We start from the raw sequence: 22,702 nt of genomic DNA, 5'->3' as shown, positions 1-22,702 counted from the left end.
GCTGCCAACACAGGCACCCCAAGTCCAATATCTAAAATTTCCCCTAGAACAAAACAAACGACCAGCTAATACTCTGCACCGAATATTCCGCCCTCTACATGCAGCGCCGGCCTGACGTGCACTTCTGCGCCACCCATCTCTGGTCCACGTCGACCGACACCTTGCTCATCTACACCATGTAAATGTGCGAGTCGACCCGCCAGCGGCGACGGGAGGTGGGGTGCTGGGCGGTCTCGTTATGCCAGGCGTGATTGTGCTGCGGGCTGTGGTGTTTTTCCGGCGGCGGAGGCGCGCCCGGGGGACGACGGCGCGGAAGCAATGCGTCGGCTGGCCTGTCAACCCGCCCATGCCGACGCCGGAGGAGGGGACATCAGTGTCGGCAATAGCGGCGAGTATACCATCCGCGAGACCGGGTCTGGATGTGCACGGGGCGAAGCAAACTAAGCCAGATAAGATGTACAGCCGGTCGCCGGCTCGTTGCAAGCCACAGATACCGGCGCCGTCCCTGTGGAGCTTCCGGGCAGGTTGACGGTGGAGCAAAAGAGGAGACGTTTTGGAGTGGCCGTGACTGGATGCATGAGCCTTGCAACTTTGGGGCCATGGTCAGTGGCTATCATGGGAGAAAGCGTGCGGATTGAGCAGGTCTCTGTGTTTTGCTAAGAGACAGCTACAGCTTGCAGTGTTTATTTTAAATCCACAGCAAGTAAAACAGATGTGTACATATAAATACACAATCAAATAGTGCACAGAAGATACCGGATTTGGCAAGGAAGCCCAAAGCCACCTCCCTGCATATCCTCGGCAGCCTCTCGACAGGAGCCGAAACATTTCGAATAACGTGGAGCGGTGGACAGGCCCATAAAACCCCTTTTTCGTGGAGTCACGCTCGTGACCCGTACCACGAGACCCAACCGATAATGCCGCAAAGGTGTCCCAGTCGCCCAACAGGCATATCGTAGCGGAGCGCCAGGCCCACGATGCGAAATGAGTCACTTAATCGGCCCCTTATAAGTCACGCAAAAGGACGCTGCATCCATCAAATCATCGGCTCTGGTGGTCTAGTGGTATGATTCTCGCTTAGGGTTCAAACACCTGAGCATTCTTGCGAGAGGTCCCGCGTTCAATCCGCGGCCAGAGCCTGGGTATGCATGTGTTTCACAGAATCATGTGTTGCACATATTCTTTTTGGCTGGTTTTTTGTTGTTGTCGAGGCGTCAACAAGTAGGTGCTGTGGTGGAAGTAGTCACGTGATCAGGGCGAATCTCTTGTCAGAGGATGAGCAGGGGGGATACTAGAGCGGGAACTGAGCAAAATTTTACAAGACATAGGACATCGTAAGAAGAGCGTCAAGGGCCGTTGAATGAAAGGTAGAGATGCTTTGTCAAACACTATTTCGTCGTGACACTCGACCGCTTCAAATATTTCCTGGTTTTGCAGCCGGAATGTAAAATTTGATTCTTATAATCCCGTACGAGCTAGACCAGCGACCACTTGGTTGGTTCGACATCTACGCCGAGTCCCGGGAACACAGAGGCACGTGCGTCAACACTACCATAAAAAATGACCGGAATGCACACAAACAGTCAGTTTGACGGATGGCTAGTATGGTACAAGATAGCCAACGGACACAGCAGATGCAAACAAAAGTAAATGCTAACCAGGGACGGCAGGACTCGAACCTGCAGCCTTCCGCTGCCTGTTTTTCCACCTCGAAGAGATCAGAAAGTAGGAGGCGGACGCGCTACCTTTGCGCCACGACCCTTGTTGTTTTTCGACGGATTTTGGCGGATTTATAACTCCACTGATTCCACGACACGAATCGCGCGTTTGTGTTGGTGGAGCCTCGAGGGTTTTTGTTCGTGAAATCGACGATGCACAGGCATTCGGCATACGGAAGATAACAAGGGGAGGATGTCGGTGAAAAAAATCCGGGGCCGCAAGTGGCTGTCCGTTATTCGACTGTGTTTGTTTTAAATTTGCGTCGAAAGAGTCACGCCGGTTTCCAAAACCTCACTCGTTTTACGAGGAATCTGACAGCGGCATCCTTCGCGCTGAACCTGTGCTGCTGATTTTTTTTTTGTCACAACAGTGGAAGGGAGGCCACGATGGCGCGGGTGGAAGATGTGCCAACCAAGGGAAAAAAAATCCAAGTCCGCGTCCAAGCTGACCCGTGCTGTCACATATCTTGTCGTTTTGGAATCCCGATTGATGGATTTTTTCGGCGGCGCTGGCCAGTGACATGGACCACGAGGGACCTTGTAGCGTGTCCCATGGGTCCATGACCCGTGGCACGATCGTCCTACCCACGGCCGTGTATACGGGGGTTGACATGTCGGCTTGCTGAGTAGCAAGTCAGACTAAAAATATCACCGTGCATCATTTTTGGTACATGGTGAAAAACCTATGGCCAAACTGGCCGGTTCATTTACTAACGTGAAGCTATTGCTTCTCCCAACAACATATTATTACACAAACCCGACTAGATCAACATCGGTTACTTTCTCAGCAGACTCCTGCGCACCCCGGCTACTGTTTCGCCGTCTCCGGCCCGAAATCATCCCGTCCGGCGCCCGCACCACCCTCCTGCTGCTTCTCACTCGCAACCTTGGACCTGACCCTAGCCAGCGTCCTGAGGCCCGTCTTGTGCTCCTCGTGCTCGGTGCTCAGCTTCCGGGTGCCGATGAAGAAGGACAAGACCAGGCCGAGGCCCGCGGCCACCGTGTACATGATGTACATGGTCCTGAGGCTGATCCAAAAGGCCTCGCGCGCGATCAGGCCCTCCTCGCCCGGGATGGCGGCGACGGCCTCGACGCTGGCGGCGGCGTCCTGGCCCGTCAGGAGCGCGGCGATCTCCGGCCCGAGGCGCTCGAGCAGACGCGCGTGCTGGCGGTCCATTGTGTTCTGGAAGATGACGCCGCCGACCACCACCGAGACGGACGTGCTCATCTGGCGGAAGAACTGGTACGTGGCCGTGGCGCTGGCCATGTCGCGCTGCGCCACCGTCGTCTGCAGCGCAATCAGCGGGGATTGGAAGTTTGGCCCGACGCCGACGCCCGCGATGATGGTGTAGATCATGACCTTGGCCCAGTTGGGCCCGCTCGCCGACGGGCCGCCCAGGTCCATGAAGAGGCCCAGCCCCAGCGTCAGGAACACGAAGCCGAAGATGATGGGCGGCAGGTACTTGCCCGTCTTTTTGATGTACCAGCCGGCGCCGACCGACACGAGGGACAGCACCGTCGCGTACGGCAGGATGTAGACGCCCGACATGAGGGCGTCGGCCCCCAGCACGGCCTGAAAGTACAGCGGGAGGTAGTAGAAGCCCGATATGGTGGTGAAGCCGTGCGCGAACGCGACGGACAGCGAGGCGACGTTGGAGCGGACCTTGAAGAGGTGCATCGGCACGACGGGATACGGCGCGACGTAGAGCTCGACGAGGATGAAAGCGGCAACCACCGCGGCACCGATGATCAGCAGACACAAGACCGTGGGCGAGGTCCAGGGAGCGGTGACGCCACCGAGGGTCAGGCCCATGAGCACCATGACCGTGCCGGCGATGATGGTCAGGGAGCCGAGCCAGTCGACGGCGGCGAGGCCCTGTCGCATCGGCGTCCTTGGGTTGTGCAGCTTGAGGACGAAGAACAAGATCACGATGCCGACCCCGGCGATGGGGAGGTTGATGTAGAAGCACCAACGCCATGAGACCTTTGTCGTGAAGAGGCCTCCCACCACGGGACCGACCGCACCAGCCACGGCCCAGACGAGACCCATGATGCCAAAGTAGACTCCGCGCTTGCGGATGCTGAACAGGTCGCTGATGCAGACGTTGACCATGATGATGATGCCGCCGCCGCCCATGCCCTGGACCGCGCGGCTGGCGATGAGCATCGTCATGCTGACGCTGACGGCGCACAGGAGGCTACCGACCCAAAAGACGCACGCGGCCAGCAGGAGGATCTGCTTGCGGCCCCATATGTCCGAGACCTTGCCCCATATCGGGGCCATGGCGGCGTTTGCGAGGAGGTAGGCGGACCCGATCCATGTGTAGCCCACGGTGGAGCGAAAGTCGGATGCGATTGCGGGAATAGCGACGGTCACGATGGAGATGTCCAGCGCCGCCAGGAACAGTGCCGTGGCCAGCGAGGCGACGACGACTGTGGTCTCCAGCTTGGTGCGGGCAGCCTCTGGGGGTGTGGATTTCTCATTGTTTTTGGAAAGAGTCGCAGCCGCCTCTTCGTCTGTTACATCAGTCATGAGGGCATCGCCAACGACGGCTGTCGGGGCCCCTGTGGCAGGGATGGGATGCTGTGAGGCCGAACTGGTTTTTCTTTTTATGGATGCACCCGGTGCATGCGAAGGGTCCATTGCCTTCACCGTGTCAGATATGGAGCCAGTCTCATTAGATGATGGCTCGGGCGCCGCGGGACTTCTGGTCCGGGTTTGCGCATCTACCGGCGCTGCCATGGCTCATCAAGCGCTTGGTTGATACCTCAAGCAAAAAGTGGTAGGTGATTCGTCCCGGTTAAAACAAGTCGACATCCAAATAGCCCGCTAAAATAGCTACGGGCCCCGGGCCTTGAGGATCCTGACGCAGGCAAGGACCTGGATATTCCCCGGCGGATAGCTGCAGTCTGTACAGCGTGCCGAGATTGGCCTGCGTTGCCTCTACAGGTCCCGTGGAATGATGTCTTGAGTTGTTGTTGATTGTCGTCTTGACGCCAAGCCCGTCGGCTCGGGAATAACGGCACGCTGCACGTTTCCGTGGCACCCAGTACCCTGCTCCCGACGATGATCAATTCAGGAACAAAGGTATATTCGTCCTGCGACAGGATGGGGAATTAAATTTAAACCGACAGGTCAAGGGTTTTTAGAAGCTGACCGAGACGTGTTGTAATCATGGCCCAGGGGTCAAGGGAACAAAAAATCCCATTTAGAAGTCAACGTTGGAGTGATCACCAAGGAAGACGGATAGGAACCATGGAAAAAGAATTTTTTGACAATGGATTGAATGGCCTGGAATGGAGACCGGGGATGACTCGACGAACCTCCGTTGAATGCAACCCCGGACAGGCCAAGCCGAGATTTTTTGGATTACTCCATAATTAATTGCTTAGAGTAGACAAGCCACTACCCAAATGCCTGAGACCTGGGGTAGAGCTTTTGGATCTTCGAGGGAGATCGAGTAAGTATTGACTATCCATCTCAACCGAGATAGGGTTTTTTTTTTTTTTTTTTTTTTCTAACTCATTCTGCCATTTGATGCTTGTGATCTCAATATCGTCCTGGCAGGAAGCGCAACTGCCGCTGCCGCTGTTGCTGACCCGACCGACTATCGACTTTGTTAGTATACACCAAAACACCTACCTACCTCCCTACCTGGTTGTGGAGAACTCAAAGAACTTGTGAAACCAATCAAACCCAGAAAAAAGCACCCAATGTATGACCGATCCAATCCCGATTTGGTGGTGGAGCGGGGTACTGGTTGCCCGCAGACTCAGCAGGTACGTTTAGTGCGTAGTATGTGCATAAGTAGTTCAATGCTAGCCGACTTCGGCGTCGACCAGGGCAAGACACGCATGTTCATCAGGAGAGAAGCGATCGCGGAGCTGGAAAGGCGATCAATTTGTGTGTTGCCGGGCGGGGGATCAGCAAGCAGAGACAGATGCAACTGGGAAATGCGGCGCAGGTTGCGGTGTGCAGGGACCGGCGCCAGATGACTGACCGAGATCGATGATGCAAACAATCTTCCCATTCACCCGTCGTCCTTGTCGCCATCTTCTGGAATGGGATTAACATTGTGAATGCAGCTTGACGACTCGTTGACGGGGATATCCGAAACGGGTGGAGAGGATCGAGGCCCCGGAAGGAGCCTTTGAGAAAAGTTGTCGAAAACCTAATCGTGTGGAGCGCTGGCTATCTACAATCTTGTTCTTTTGAGGGAGAAAAAAAAAAAAGAAAACAAAAAAAAAAAACGATCAAGTGTCTATTAGACATCTACTGCCTGGATGCTGGACGACTGTGAGTTTCTACAAGGTAAAACACTGCCATGTGAAGAACCGAGAATTAGGCGAACAAAGGGAGAGACAAAAAAAAAAAAAAAGACCGGCCAAAGAGCGGATGACGAATGACGTCCATGACAGTTGACGCACACGAACGTACACGTGCAGCCTGCATAAGTGGTAGGAGAGCCATGTATTCAGGTAGGGTGCGCTATCTAGGCTAACGAGCGTGGCAGCGCTTTTATGGTGTGCACAGCGCTAACTAAGCTCATCTGGTCATGTAATACCAAAATCTATCTACTGCAACACACCCCCCAGTTAACTTTGCGTAAATAAGCAGAATCAATTATCTATATAATTATATATAACTTTTACGGCCAATATTTGTATATATTTATTTACGTAAATAAAAGAAATTTATAATGCTAATAAACGGTAGCGGTGCAACGCGCGCCGTAAGCGGGTTTTACCAGCTTTTAACGTTTCCTATTATATTTAACGCAGGCGGTAAACCCTTTTTAATGGTAACGAATCCGTAATATTATACCTTTTATTATATTAATAGCGATAATAATTTATAATAAAATTGGTAAACGCACGGCGAATATATATTTCGTTCGCTTTCCTAAATCCGAATTTTAATTTTAAATTTTATTTTATACCCAAATACCCAATTCATAAATAGTCGTTTACGCCCTATAATTTACGTTTAACGATTTGCGCGCCTATTAACGTCGATATTAGTATTAACAGTAATAATAATAATAATAAAAATAGGTCCTTTTCCGTTTGTTTTAGCGGGTTAAATTGCGCGCAAATCGCGCTGTGCGCTAAATACCGGTTAAACGCTGGTTAACGGGTATAATATAATGTTTTTTTTTATTCCTATTAATGGGAATCGATTTAATCGCGCCGAAAGGCGCGTATAATTGTAAATTTTTACCTGCGCTCTGGCGAATTTCCGAACGTGCGATTTAATTAACGCGTTTTTTATATATATATAAACGAATTAATACCGCCGAAACGCTGCAATTATAACGCGTTTTTCAATTTTCCCAGCGGGAAATTAAAAATTAACGGGTATAATTTATATCGCAACCGATTTTATAATATTAAATTAACGGTAAAATATAAACCTTTTTTACCGTCGTTACCGGCGCCGCCTTTATTTTTACGGTTACCGATATAACCCCCGCCGCTATCCCCGCCGAAACGGTAATTTCCGAAACGCAAACCGAAAAAATTATTACCGAAATATTAATAATTGGGGGTCCTACCGACTTTACGCCCGTCCCCGTTACTACCCCTACCGTTACCGAACCCGCCCCCGCGTTTATCCAGACCGCCGTTTTTAAAACCGTTTCCGGGCGTGTTAAAAACGCGCGCGGCGCTAAAAATACCGTAAATTATTCCCAAACCGTATTTAGGAACGTGGGGTAATATTAATTATATATATAAAAACCGAAAAATATAAAAAGGAAAAAAAAAAAGGAAACCGAGGAGGAGGAAAAGGATAAAAAAAATAACGATAACCGCCCCGTCCATTCCGTAAATATTTCCCGTATTTTAAAACGTTTATTTATAAATAACGTAAATTAACGTACGTAATATAATCGCGTCGTTTTCGCCCCCGTCGTATACGCCCAAACGATTTTATAAATCGCCCGGTATTATATTTCGGGTATGCGAAAACGTATTTGTCCGGAATTGCGACCGGTTTATGCGTTAATTAGCCCGGCGTACGTTTCCGTGTTCGGGGAACGCGTTTACCGCGTTGTTGGAATTACCGAAATGGGTATACCTGCTTTTTTTTCCCAATTAGGGGATTTTTTAAACGCGCCGCGCGCGATTTGGGCCAGGCGTTTTTTATATCGCCGCGTACCCCCGTTAAAAAAATTTAACTTTTTCGGAACGTGGTTACGTATTATTTCCGGAATTGGACCGAATTTTAAACGAAAAAATTGGTAATTTTCCAGGCGAGGAATATTTTTGCGCTAAAACCCGTAAAAGGGGTTTTTAATGTTTTTTTTACGCCGTAAAACGCAAAAAAGGCGCTATTTCGTAATACCCAAATAGGATCGGGGTTAATTATTATAAATGGCGTACCGGTAATGGTGGGTGCGATTTTTAATAATTAATTTATTACGGGTATTTATTTTATATTATTTCCTGGCGGCGCTGGCGTCGGCCATTAAGTTTTTTTGTGGGTGGGTTTCGGCCTTAAATATTCGTTATTTTATATATTCGTTACCTTTTATCGTTGTTTTTTTTTTTTAATAGGTTTAACACGCGTTATTTAATATTATATTCCTTACCGTATTTCCGAATTCCCTTTTAAATTTTATTAAACGTTATAAAAATTTAAAAATGCTTTAAAATATTCGAATTTGGGGATCGATAGCGATTTAATAAATCCGTTTACAAATATAAACTTTATTTCCAAGTAAATAACGTGGAAATTTTTTTTGGCGTATTCTTATTTAAATTATATATTTTATATATTTATATAACGCAGGTTGGTATTAATGCGAAAGTTTTTATTAACGATTAGGCGAATCGTTTATTTATTATCGCAATATAAATTCCAAAATTCGCCAAAATTTAGCTGTATTTCCTTAAAAATCCGCTTTAAAATTATAATTTCTTTAACCGCCTTCGATAATACGTGTAATTTTGCTTTTATTATAAACGTCGTTACCGTGGTCTATTTTACCGCCCTCCAATTAATAGCTCCTCCGAATAGCATTATCACGTATCCTTTTAAAAACCTTTTCGTATTTAAATCGTCGCCGAAAAATGCGTTATTTACGAATATAAAATGCTGATTTTGGTCGCTCGTTCCGTATTTGATTTTTAAAAATTTCGTACTATATAAATAAAGTAATACTTTTTTGGCTAAACGCTTGTAAAAAGGATTAAAATTGGTAAGGAATTTAGAAAATATTAATGCTGCGTACGTAACGTCCGGTTTAAGCATAATTGCGGTATATAAAATAAACCCTACCATTTCCTGGTAGGTTTTAATTTCGTTTGGAATTGCGGTCCTTTCGTATTTTATTATAGGATTTTCTAATAATGGCGTTGGCGGGTATTTCAAACTTTTTGTAAATTTAAAACGTATGGCGATTTTTTCGATATATAAATCGTACAATAAAGTCGCTGTGCGTCGCTTTTTATTTCGCAATACGCGTATCCCAAAAAACCAGGAAAATTGCCCCTCCCGTAATTCGTATTTAACTTTTAGGCCGTCGATAACCGCTTTACCGTTTCTGGCGTGTTTTTCGGCATATAATACGATTATTGTGAGGATCAGGCCCCTAGACCTACCCTCAGAATCACGACTCGGCTCCACACCGAGCCAGGGATCGGACAAGGATCCACTACCTCCGGATTTAAGCGCGTCTCTTGAGCGCGTTGTGAGGATCAGGCCCCTAGACCTACCCTCAGAATCACGACTCGGCTCCACACCGAGCCAGGGATCGGACAAGGATCCACTACCTCCGGATTTAAGCGCGTCTCTTGAGCGCGTCGTTGATTGTAATTTCTCTCTTCTCTTCAGTTTAGAATTTTCGTCGATAGCGCCTAATATACTGAGGTTCTCCAATGTATGCCTGGCCGTGACATAATTCTAAACTCACTATGATTTGCTGGTGAAGCAATTAAAATATATCGTTCAATCCCTTTATTCAATTATTCACTACGTCGGCTGTGCGCGACGGTAAACTAGGCCACAGAAACAGAGGACACCATTCGCGAAATCAATGTCGCCGCGTAAGAATTACGGCCCACCGATTCGCCAATCCCAACGCGTGACAAACGCAAACTCAGCAAAGCCAGATAATTTGGCTTCAGGCACTGCTACTCCCAACACCGAAGGTTCGGATCAAAACGGAGAGATTACAGTTGCCCCAGTGAGCCCAGAGCCAGTAGAGCCCGCTCCTACCAGCGCCAACACAGAGCCTGAAGAGCCCGTTGAGCCCCAATACGACACAGAGCAAGATCAGCCAGTCGACAGCATCGAAGTTGACGGATCGTACGAGTACGAGTCAGTTTCCGAACACTTAGGAGAGGCGCGAAGCCCTCCCCACCAACCTTCTGCCAAGACGTCAGACGGCAGGAACGAAATTCCGAAATTTCCAAGCAGAGCGCCCTCGCCTGCCGCCCAAATGAGAAGCGAAATGGCAAACGAAAGCGAAAACACAACCGGCCAGGCCACCATCACTCAATCGCATTTGCAAGACCTCTTGGCTACCATTGCCCAACTGAAGGACCAGTTGGCCACCCAAAACAACTCCACCAGTAATGGAGCCCGTGGGGTTACACCCTTTAACAGCGCCTTCGGTGGGACCGATTTTAAACCTGTTGGATTTGCCGCCCATGATGCCTTTAGGCCCTACGGAAATGGCCAAATTAGCGTTAACCCCGGGTATGATAGAAAAGCCCGCAAGACCGGCGTTGACCCCGGATCTTTCGAGGGTAAGGACGACACCTTCGACACGTGGATCATCCAAGTCGCCGATATGATGGAAGAAGATGAAAGCACTTACAAGACCGAACGTAGCCGTATGGCAGCCCTTTTTTCGTTAACAAAAGGACCGCCTAACGACCTATTGCGTAGCCGTTACGCCTCGAAAGAAAACCCTTTTAGCGGTGTTGCCGAGATGGTCGCAACTTTAGCTGCGGTGTACCACGACGATAACCAAGGCACTAAAGCACGCCGAGAACTGGCTGAAATGATGTTTGACCCAGCAGACAAAACTATGGACATCCATGTTTTTGTTGGCAAAGTTAACACTTTGGCGGACCGCGCCAACATTCTCAAATCAGAGCGTAAAACCCTACTATACGAACATATTCCGGCAAAATTGAACACCCAGCTTTTCGACGACGCTAAAAATCCGGATATATCGTACGAGTCTTTCGTGAACAAAGTCGCCAACGCTGCACTGGCTAATCAGCGCGCCTACGAGGAAAACCTTAAAAGGAAACAGGCTAAAAAGGGGCGCCAATCGCCCGAGCCTCGTCGTCGCCGTTCCCGCGATTACGAACACAGGAGAGAGGTTAAAACAGCGACTCCCACACCCGTTAAGGAAGTAGTCACTTTTTCCGACAAGGAAAGGAGCGCTCTTTTGGACGCAGGTCTTTGTTTTCTATGTAAGAAGGCCGGCCACCAATCCCGTCACTGCCCCGATCGCAAAATTATCGCCAATATGTTACAGGCTCTGGACCATGGGGATTCGTATTCGCAGCCTGACAATTCGATTCGCAACTCGTCGTCGACTTCCTCGTCTGATTCGGAAAACTGCTAAGGCTGCCGGAAGTCTCCTCGGCAGTCTGCATGCCTCAGATAGCTAAAATCGATAGATCACCTAAATTAAACACCTTTCTTGCTCCCATTCAATTGCAAGACAAAGGTCGTGGTCTCAACGCCCAAGCTCTCTGTGACACCGGAGCAGATGTGTACTTATCCATCCGACCGAGCCTCGCGAAAAAGGTCGCCCAACGTTTAGAGCTACCTATCAAAAAGCTCCCCAAACCTTTGGACTTTGGAGATTTTAACAGGAAGGTCACCGCAAGAGCCACCGAATACCTTCGGCTCACTTTGCAAATCGACGGACGACAATTCCCACGGCAGAAATTCATCCTCCTTGAAACGGCCCACGATGTGTTTATCGGACAAGAATGGTGGACGAAGCATCGAGTAGGCTTATTCCCAGCTACCCGCAGCTTCGTTTGGCCCAACGACCTGCCCGCCATGGCCCAATACTCACCCGCAATCGTTGTACAACGTTCGAATCCGCCTCTGGACCTTGAGGCCCAAGCTGACGCAGTCCGCCGGGACCGCAAGATGGAACAAGAAGACCGTCGCATCCAGGTCCACAAGATACTTCGAAGCCCTAAACGCCAACACGAAAACCAGGCTCAGATCGCAGAAATTAACGCCTTCCCGACTATCCCAAAGACCGTTTCTAACAAAGGCCTGCCAGCTAATATTTGTGCCCTCCTTAACGACCCTCGTCAAGATCGATGGAAACGATCCCCGTTACCCACGGAGCCTATACCGTTGGTACCAGTAAACGATACGCCTACGACCAGCCTGAATGCGGTATCAGCCCTGCAGTGGAACAAGACTCACGATGGACGTCCCATTCCATTCCCTGCAGACGAAGACCCGGAGCACATCGCGCAAGTACGAGCCAAGTTACCCAAAGCACTTGCCCACCTTGAGGGTTTCTTTTCCAAAAAGGCGTCGACGATTCTCCCGCCTAGCCGACCCGGCTTCGACGTGGTTTTGGAACTCGAGAAACCTTTGGAGGGGAGGCCAGCCCGCTATTCGACCCCTTTCGCGATGATGGAGTTGGAAAAAGAAACCATCGACGAACTTCTGAGGATCGATTTCATTGAACGGACCATGGAGGAGACCGCAGCTTCAACTTTGTTCGTTCCTAAACCACAATCGAAGGAGCAACGTTTTTGTGTGGATTACCGATGGGTAAACAAATTCATCAAAGGACGACAAGTACTTGCCCCCGACGTGGCCGGGACGTTGAGCAGATGTGGAAAAGCCCGGAGGATGACCAAGATCGACATTATTCGAGCTTTTAACAGATTGCTAATGGATCCGAAGTCACGGTATTTAACGGCGTTCAAAACGCGACAAGGCACATTTCAGTGGAAGGTCCTACCCTTTGGACTGAAGGTCGGACCCGCCTGGTTCCAAGCTTTTATCAACGCTCAGCTTAATGAACTGCTGGACGCTTTCGCGAGCGCCTACGCAGACGACGTGTTGATTTATACCGAGGATAAATCGGAGCAAGTCCATTTTGAGCAAACCGAGGAGGTTATTTACAGGCTGCACAAAGCCGGACTCCAAGGCGATATCAAAAAGTCAAGTTTCGGCGTTTTCGAAATCGAGTACCTGGGTTTACTTCTAGAGATCGGTAAAGGTATCCGCATCGACCCCAAAAAGGTCGAAGCCATCACCAGCTGGCAATGGGACGACGTCACCTCCGTTTCCGCAGTACGATCCTTCCTAGGCTTATGCAATTTCGTTCGGACGTTCTGCCATCACGCCAGCGAACAAGCAGAACCTCTGACCCGATTATTGAAAAAGGGAGTCCCGTTCGAAAGAGGCCCCGAGCAGAAATCTGCCTTTGAAGCGCTGAAACAGCTGGTGATCACCGCCCCCGTGATGAGTTTCTTCAAACCCGGTATGCCTGTCAGGATGGACACCGACGCCAGTGGCAGGGCCACCGCCGGTGTCGTGTGGCAGCAACAGGACGATGGCAGCTGGAAGCCAATCGGCTATTCGTCCAAAACCATGTCCCCTGCTGAACAAAACTATCCGATTCAGGACCAGGAGCTATTAGCTGTGATTAATACGCTAAAGGACTTCGAACCAGCCCTGTTGGGTACCAAGTTCTGTGTTTTCACCGATCACCAGGCCCTAATTTATTGGTCGACCAAGAAACTTTTGTCCGCTCGCCAGATACGATGGGCTGACTACCTGGCCAACTTCGACATCACCTTTAAATACCGTCCCGGCAAGGATAATGTGGCAGCCGATGCCCTTTCGCGCAAAACCATCGACAACCCTACGGTCAAGGCCCGAGCTGTGTTAGACCGCACCATTGCACTAATCCCTCCAGAAAAGATCGACTCCCGACCCGGCGAACCTCTTCCAACCATTAGCAACTTGGAACCCTCCGCACCGCAAGGAGCTGACCTGGTGGCCCTTATCCTGGAAGAAAACCTGAAACAGAACCTAGGTCACCACGACAATTTGTTAACGGTACCCGAGACTACCCAGGATGGCAAAATCTTCTTAAGAACGGCTCTCATCCGCGAAGCTCATGAGCCCAAGATCTTCGGCCATGGAGGCCAGAATAAAACCCTCAGCCGCCTGAAAAAGGACTATTGGTGGCCCGACCGAAATCGAGACGTCAAACGCTACATTAAGAATTGTCGCGAATGTCAACGCAACAAGGTACGACATGATAAGACGCCTGGGCTGTTGCACCCACTGGAGATACCTAGACGGTGTTGGCAGCACGTAATGGTAGACGGCAAAGATATGCCCAAGGATAAAGAAGGCTATAATTACGTCTGGGTCTTCATCTGCCGATTGACCAAACTTTTGGCCACCCTACCGGGAAAAAAGACGGACACCGCGGAGACCTTGGCCATGCGGTATTATCAGACCGTGTACCGTTGGAAAGGCGTCCCCGACTTATGGCTTTCCGACAACGCCGGACCGTTTATATCCGAGTTCCTAAACACTCTAAACGAGTTGACAGGAACAAAGCATAAACATGGAAGCGCCCGCCACCCTCAAAGTCAGGGCAGCGTCGAAATTACCAACGCTGAATTGGATCAGAAAATGCGCTTTTATGTAGACAAATACCAAACGAATTGGCGACGGCATATCCCCGCTTTCGACTTCGGCCACAACTCGTCCGTTCACGCCTCTATTGGCATGGCACCGATCGAAGCAGAAACCGGAGCTCGCCCTAGAGACCCGCTCTCTTTACCTTTACCCGAAGAAGACCTGGAGACCGGTCAGCAACAAAAGGCGCTGGAAATGGTCCGCCAAGCCCGGCAAGCTCAGGAACTGGCCCGCAACAACGGACTCGGAGCGCAGATAGAGCAACAGAGGCAGGCTAATAAGAAGCGGCGACCGGTCGACTTTACGGTGGGAGATGCGGTTTACGTTAGCAAAAAGGGTTTTTCCACCGAAGCTCCTACGACCAAGTTGGACTCGCAAAATGCAGGACCATGGACGATTCTCGAGGAAAAGGGCCACAGCTTCATTCTCGACACCCCTGCCTGGTATAAAGGTAGTAAGCTGTTCCACGCCAGCCGACTGCGCAAGGCAGCAACGGATCCATTACCTCAGCAGTATCAAAAGCCGGAACCACCGGTCGAAATTAACGGAGAACCGGAGTGGGAGGTGGAGCAAGTGTTGGCCTCACGTCTATTCGGACGAAAGAAGACGTTGCAATATCAGGTATCGTGGGTCGGACTCGACCCTGATGAGACATGGTATGAGGCCCGCGACTTGAAAAATTCACCAGTACTGCTGGATACCTTTCACAGGGAGTACCCGGACGCAGCAGGACCTCCGGTAAATTTGCAACAGTGGATCAGGAGCGCAGCAGAGGATGTTTTTGCGGAGGACGGACCCGAGGACAATGTTGCCGAGCACGATGCGAAAAAGACACGAGAGCGGAGGAAGGCCCCGAGGAGACACACGTGACAAACTCAAGACTCTGACCGCCTACGTCGATCAGGCCTTAGAGGGGGGTAATGTGAGGATCAGGCCCCTAGACCTACCCTCAGAATCACGACTCGGCTCCACACCGAGCCAGGGATCGGACAAGGATCCACTACCTCCGGATTTAAGCGCGTCTCTTGAGCGCGTTGTGAGGATCAGGCCCCTAGACCTACCCTCAGAATCACGACTCGGCTCCACACCGAGCCAGGGATCGGACAAGGATCCACTACCTCCGGATTTAAGCGCGTCTCTTGAGCGCGTCGTTGATTGTAATTTCTCTCTTCTCTTCAGTTTAGAATTTTCGTCGATAGCGCCTAATATACTGAGGTTCTCCAATGTATGCCTGGCCGTGACAATTATATTATTTACGAAAAAAATCACGATAACCCTATTTTGTATAAATACGCACATATATGGTTTATTACCAATTAATTTAAATCCCAAACTTTGTAACGTTTTTAGGAATTTTTCGTACTAAAGTTTGGGTGATTTTTTTATACCGTAAAGCGTTTTTCGTAATTTAAATACAGTATTTTTTTTCTTAAACCCTTTTGGTGCGGTGCAAAACACTGGTTTATTTATATTAAGCGTTGCGTTAAGGAAAACGTTATTTATATCGATTTGGATCGCCTCGAAATCGAAATACGCCATTAGGGCTAATGCTAACCTAAAATTGCGTGTTACCAATATCGCCGCGTAAATGTTTTTAAACGTGTTAAGCGTTTGTTAATCACTTTTTGCCACGAACCGTGTTTTATAACGTTCGAAATAACCGTTTTTGTCGAATTTATACGTAAATACCCATATAAACGGTACGGGTTTTATAATACAATTCGACCGAAGGGTTATTTCCCATATTTTTTTTTTTTCGAAATTTATCCATTCCGTTTTCGCTGTTTTAAAAAACTGCTTTTTATCCGGGTGCGTTATAAGCTTTTTCCAGGTTTTAGGCGCAGGTACAAAATCGTTTTTATACAGTTTAACCTTTTTATCCGGTTTTTTTTATTATGTTACCGCCGCGATAATTTCGTACAGTATTTTGTAGTTGTAATTACCACCCTCCAACGTATTTTGTTAATTAAGTAAAAACGTTAATAAAAACGTTAATTATAATTAAAAACCTGGAACGAATATCCTGTCCTCGGTATATATTTATTTTAAATAAATATTATTATTTCCGTATACCACGTTTTTTCTTTTTGGGATAATCGCGTTTGCAAAATTCGTATTATTATTATTACCCCCGCGCCTTCCACGGGTTATATTTCCTTTACCGCGTTAACGTTATCCTTTCGTATTTGCTTCCAAAACCTTTATAATGGGTCGGGGCGTTTTCGAAAAACGTTTAAATTTTATTATACGCGTTTAAACGCTGGTTTGGGGTGCCGGCGCGGGCGTAATATTTAAAAATTGTGCGGATATAACGGTAATATTCGTCGGATTCGGTGGTTCGGACTGCGGTTCCGGTATATTACCCCCGACGAAAAAACGGTTAAACGTAGGGTATTCCCGCGCCGATTCGTTATTAATAACGATTAATCCCACCGTTCGGGTGTTTTTTACCAATTTCGGCGCACCCGGTTCCTTTATAGGGTCCGTGGGCGCACGCGGTGGAAATCCGTTATTATTTGGTGTACGTATACCGAATACGTAATTTTTTCCCGTTTTAGGCGTTATTGCATTATTTTTTAAAATTTTTAAATACGCTAATACCACCAACGTATATTTTACTAATTCGTTAACCATTTTTATCCCAGGCGGTTCCGGTTAATTAACCGCTTTATTTGGGATCGGTCCGCCCAAACTTTTAAAAATATCGCTTTTTGCGATTTATTCGCGGAAATGCATATTGCGGTGCTCCGTAGGTGTTTCCGCGCTCCGTTTTTATAGTATTGCTACGTTATTTAACCCTTAATTAAAAATAAAAACGCCTGAATTAGGTGCGAATAATAGTTTATTTCGTAATAAACCCAATCGTTCGATTATTCCGTCCCCCAAAAATTCTAATATTAGTTCGTGGATCCGGTTTATTAAAAATTCGTATTCGTTATTAAATTTACCGGTTTTTATCCTTTTTTTTTTTATTTTTAGTAAAAACGTATTTCGTCGAATCGGACGTTGCGTAAAATGATAATTTTGTCGAAAAAAGGTACCCAAATATAATATATTTTAAAGGATTTATATTTAACCAGGTATCCCACGTACGTTTTAAAATTCGTTTTAAATATTACCCTATCTTTTAACTTCGTTTTTACCGGGTTTAACACGTAAATTTTACACCCGTATACGTACGTACCAAACCAATTTAAGCGCAGGTTTTTATTTAATATAATAAACAGTACAAATATATACCATTTAAAAAACCTTTTAAACCATGCCAATAAAATTTCGTTTGGGTTAAAACTTTTCCGGTTTATTAATGGATTTATATTAATAAAATAACCTGCGGTTATAATTATTTTTAACCAAATAAAGGTAAGTAAATTGGTTGCTAAACGCATTTTAAACGCGCGCACAATTACTTTTTATTTCGAGCGTTTTATTTGGCCGTTCGGTTTATATATATTAAAAGGAGGCGTTTTTATTTCGATCCCAAATTTTTTGCAATGTTTTTAGTAAAAAATATATCCCGTATGCGTTATTAAAATAGGTTCGTTATCGTGGAAAAATTTCGCAATTTGTAGGCCGTATTGGCGCGTTACCCATTATTCGAAACCGAATATTGTTAATACGAATTTTGCCTTTGTTTTTCCGGTAAACGGAATAATTGTTAAACGCCCCGAATATTCGTTTTTTAATAATAGCAAATACCGCATACTAGTACCTAATTTTTCAAAATGGAAAAAATTTAGGTATATTATATAATAAAATTTATATAATTCGCTTTTTAGGCGTTTCGATACTATTGTTTTACCATATGTTTAAACGCACGTTTCGCACTCCAATATTTTTGGTCCTTTAATTTTTACATTTTCAACCCGGTGGACCAACGCCTTAAACGCTTCCGGACCCAGGTGGCCGGTTTTCCAATACCAAATTAACGAATTATTTTTTTTTTCGTCGTATATTTCCGTGGAATTCCTTTATAGAATCCTAATAAATTTTATCCAACCGTTTATAACCGTTAAAAAAATAATACCTGCAAAAAATATTTGTATGGTAGGGGTAACGCGCAAATAGTAAACAGGCTTATATTATAGGAAAATTACGTTATTACGTCGTTGCAAACCGCACAATACCTAATTGTCCTTTATATTCCTTAAACGCAAAATGCAATCCCAGCCGTTATACTATACGTTTTTATCCTTTAAACGCGTTTTTAACACGATATTAACGTAAAAATTGGGCACGTACGCTATATTAACAAATTTTAACGTCCGTCCTCCGTTTAGCACGTTTTATATGGTGCGCGTACCAAACGCGGTAATTTTAAATTGTTAAATACCGCATATAATAAATTACGGATCCGTATTTATAAATTTACGGACAAAACCCGGGTTTAAACGTTTTTTAACGTTTACCAAATATATAAAACAGCAATTATCGAATAAAATATTATTATAATATAAATTATAGGAAATATTTATAAACGTAAACGCGCTAATTTTTTTATCGTAACGTGTTTAAAAGCATATAAAATCGTTGGGTTCGTTAAAAATGGTTAGGTAAACCGCCGAAATAATGGGCGGCCCCCCCTGTTTTTTAAATTGCGGTGCTTTTTTCGTCCCTCCGTTCGTGGTAAATCCTAATTCGGTAATTACACCCTTTTAAATTAATAATTCGCGGATAAAGGACTAACGGTTTTTTTTAAATTCGGCGCAAATTTTTTTGCGATTTTCGGCTAAATAGGGGCCACGTATACGGATTTTGGGGTTTTTCCCTATTACCGCATACACCAACCTTTCGTATAAATTTGGTAATTAAAAATAATTGTAATTATAAAGATATTTATTCCGTGTATTTCCCCTGTTTTTACCCCTGTTAGGAGCGTGGTTTAAACCATTATTTTGCTCCTTAGCGGATCCGCCAAATATCGTATAAAATTTAACGAAATTGCGGCCACCTTTTATTAAAAAATCGGTGGTATCGTCGTAAAACGCGCTTTTAAATTATTTAAAAATATATTTAAAAGTAATTGTATAATCCGGTTTATTTAATTCGTTCCGAACGTTTATAGCCCAAAAAGGTTGGAAACGTCCTCCTGTTTCGATAAAGTTTTTAATCGTTAAATCCCTTTTAAAATCGGTGATTTTATAGTTCCGGGTTTTTTCGTAGGCTAAATCGTAAATTTTAAACCAATTCGTTTTATTATTTATTGTACGAGCTAAAGCTAAAATTATTTTATAATTTTTAATAACCTGTTTTTTAACGTGCGTTAAAAAAAGTGCGAATTTTTTTTTAAAACGTTTTAATTATCCTTTTAAACGTATTCCAACCGTTGCGTTAAACGGTAAAAAGCGCCGTATTAAAATACGTTGGGTTTATATTTTTTATAACCTATTGCAGGAAAATATTAATTTTTCGGAATTATTCGTTTGTATAATTTTTTTGCAATTTTTACGTTTCGCGTGTTTTATTTACCGCGCGTTTTATTTCGGAAGGCGTAAAGTTACCAGGTATAACAGGTTTTTTTAAGTTTTTAAAAACAGGTTTATTTGTATTTGTAAACGATTTGGCGATTTGGTTTATTTTACGTTTAATTTTAAACGGATTTAAATTCCAAATTCGTAAATTTGTATAATAATCGTCGAATTGGGAGCGTTTAAACGATTTTATAACGTTTTCGGTAAATTTTTCAAATGTTGGGAGTTTTTCGTCGGTTTATTGGTTTAAATTAACCAATTTCCAAATGCGTAATATTTTTGCATTTTGGCGGTAAGTTTTAAACCATTTAGGCTATTGGGCGCGTAAATTAAGCGTTGCTGGCGATTTTTGGAGCTTTTCGGTCGTAAATATGGTGTGCGGTAAAAAGAGAAAAAAATAAATAAAATAGGCGTTATTTGTATTAATATATAATTGCAATTTGCGTAAAGTAGAGATTTTATAGTTTACAGCTGTACCGGGCTTATAATTGACGTACACGAACGTACACGTGCAGCCTGCATAAGTGGTAGGAGAGCCATGTATTTAGGTAGGGTGCGCTATTTAGGCTAACGAGCGTGGCAGCGCTTTTATGGTGTGCACAGCGCTGACTAAGCTCATTTGGTCATGTGATGCCAAGATCTATCTACTGCAACAACAGTTGATACATGCAACGACGGAAGCCCCGCCCTAAATGATTCATGAACACACGTTCTTTAGACCCTAAACCTGCATGTCAGAATTTTGACCTGGCATCAGTTTGACGAGGTACTTTATCTTGAACACGGACAGACTGATCCAATTTCACTTGACATTTGATCTAAAAATACAAGAGAATATCATTGCCACGTTCGGAATTTTTCTCCATAATGGTATCAATACTAAAAAATAAGTACAGTACAAGTCTCACGCTCAGCGTGACGGAAGCGGAGTTGCCCCTGCAGCTCCGACCTATAGACAACTCACTAAAGCCACGGCGGAAAGAAGACCCACCACGTACGACGTGGTTTCGTATACAAGACCGAACGGCCGAAGCCTGCCGTCCGCAGAGCTGGCCGTCGGAAGCCCCCCGCCAGGCGTGCCCGTCGTCGAGTTGGAGCTGATCGGAGCCGCGCCGGTCAGGCCACCACCACCGGAAGGCGGCTTGGCGCCCGAGGTGCCGTTGCCGCCCCCGACAGACTTTGGAGGCTTGAGTGTCGCCGTGCCGTTGTTCATGCCCTTGTTGCCCGCCGTGCCGTTCTTCATGCCCTTGTTGCCATCCATCTTGCCCGGTTTCACCATGGCCGTGCCGTTGTTCTTGCCCTTGTCGCCCATCATCTTGCCCTTTTTCTTGTCACCCTCGCCCATCCCCGCCGTGCCGTTAGACTTGCTGGAGCCGCCCGCGGCGGGAGGTGAGATGATCTGCACGCCGCTGCCGGACGCTGCCGGAGGTGGTGTCTTGGCGCCCTCGGATGAGTTGGAGCTCGGTGCTGCAGCCGCACCGCCCCCGCCGTGGCCGATGATGATGACGACGGCTTGGCCTCCCTGTGCAGCTTGGCCCTCTGTCGCCGGGGGTGCGGCGGCCTTGCCTCCTTCGCTCTTGGCCGGCTTGGCCGACTCGCCGCCCGATGGCATCTTGGCGCCGCCTCCGCAGCACTTGGACTCTCCCGACCCGCCCTTTGAGCCAGATTCGGACTTTGACGGCATGGCCGCTTCCCCTGCCATTTTAGATGGGGGTGAAGATTCCATTGGGGCCGACTTGTGGCCACTCGACATGGAACCCTCGCTGCCCATTTTAGCTGGGGTTGAAGATTCCATTGCGGGTGACTTGTGACCGCTCGACATGGAACCCTCGCTGCCCATCTTGGGAGGCTTGGGCTCTGATGAGCTAGGCTTCTTGCCAGATTCGGCCATGGGGCCCTCGGCAGCCGGCTTGCTTGAGTTTGAGCTTGGAGCGTGAGCGGCTGGCATCATGGGCGCGGGTGGCATCATGTGTGGTGCTGCAGGACTTTGGCTGCTAGCCTCGGGCTTTGTGCTCTCTCCTGACTTGGCCTTTCCGCCGCTGCTTGGGCTGGAGCCGCAGCATTCCGAGCTTGAGTTTGAGCTTGAAGCTTGAGCCGCTGGCATCACTGGTGACGCTGACTCAGCCGGCATCGGGGCGGCCTCCTTGGCTGCGCTTTTGACACCCGGGACCGCTTCAAGTGGCCCGCTCACGGGCGAGGCTCCACCGTCACCGCCCATGAGCGGGCCACTTGAAGCGGCCCCCGCTGCGATTTCGGTTCTCTTGCTGGTTGCCTTTCCCTCCACGAGGCACGCAGTGCTATGATTTAATGTCAGCGATAAAATTTCCTATTTTGATTTAGGTCATAGCTCAAACAACTAACTGATCAAGACTTACCTCGCCAGCGCGGGGACGATGAACCTGGCAAAGATCTTCATGGTCGCTACTTATTTTTGGACCGTCGAGGCCGGGATTAATGAGTGACAATGAACGAGCGACCTCTGGGTGAAGAGTTGGCAGGCTTGCTTCCACTCGCAACCAAGAATCCAGTCCCGTTGCTAGGAACGGACCAAGATGTGCAAGTCTTGGCTCTGGGGCAGATCGTCCAACCCCCTTTATACAAAGCTCACAAGCTTTTGCGAACCAAAAAAAATAATGCCCAAATGGTGCCGGTGTGGAAAAGCAAGCACTAACTGCTTCGGAGAATTGTTCCTTGCACCATCTAACACCACCAAAACACGTTGACTCGGCTGCGCCTCGAATGTTTTCAGGGATGGGGAGGGTTCGTCGTGGTGGAGAGCGTGGGTGTTTTCTTTTTCCTTTTGCCGTCAAGACAAGCGAGTCCGCTCATGTCAGCCAAAAGTAGGATGC

At 47.1% G+C, this 22,702-nt stretch overlaps 3 protein-coding genes across 3 annotated transcripts; 1 reads left to right on the top strand and 2 right to left on the bottom strand.

The window, feature by feature from the left end:
- Nucleotides 1-2,526: 2,526 nt before the first annotated feature.
- PpBr36_00079 (uncharacterized protein) lies at nucleotides 2,527-4,461 on the bottom strand (the record flags this gene model as incomplete). Its single annotated transcript, XM_029887272.1, has 1 exon — nucleotides 2,527-4,461. One exon carries the CDS (start codon nucleotides 4,459-4,461, stop codon nucleotides 2,527-2,529), a length of 1,935 nt encoding a protein of 644 aa, XP_029750937.1.
- A 1,541-nt stretch (nucleotides 4,462-6,002) lies between these two features.
- PpBr36_00078 (uncharacterized protein) lies at nucleotides 6,003-21,664 on the top strand (the record flags this gene model as incomplete). The annotated part of the gene is made up of 2 exons (XM_029887271.1): nucleotides 6,003-6,015; nucleotides 20,745-21,664. 2 exons carry the CDS (start codon nucleotides 6,003-6,005, stop codon nucleotides 21,662-21,664), a joined length of 933 nt encoding a protein of 310 aa, XP_029750938.1.
- Nucleotides 20,803-22,269, bottom strand: PpBr36_00077 (uncharacterized protein; the record flags this gene model as incomplete). Its single annotated transcript, XM_029887270.1, has 2 exons — nucleotides 20,803-22,150; nucleotides 22,229-22,269. The coding sequence occupies 2 exons, from the start codon at nucleotides 22,267-22,269 to the stop codon at nucleotides 20,803-20,805; spliced, it is 1,389 nt and encodes a 462-aa protein (XP_029750929.1).
- Between the last annotated feature and the right edge of the window lie 433 nt (nucleotides 22,270-22,702).

The sequence above is a fragment of the Pyricularia pennisetigena genome, chromosome 2 (genome assembly GCF_004337985.1).
Source record: "Pyricularia pennisetigena strain Br36 chromosome 2, whole genome shotgun sequence".
In the NCBI taxonomy this organism is placed as follows: Eukaryota; Fungi; Ascomycota; class Sordariomycetes; order Magnaporthales; family Pyriculariaceae; genus Pyricularia; species Pyricularia pennisetigena.
The sequence above is the reverse complement of the archived record's forward strand: the minus strand, read 5'-3'. Positions and strand labels throughout refer to the sequence as shown.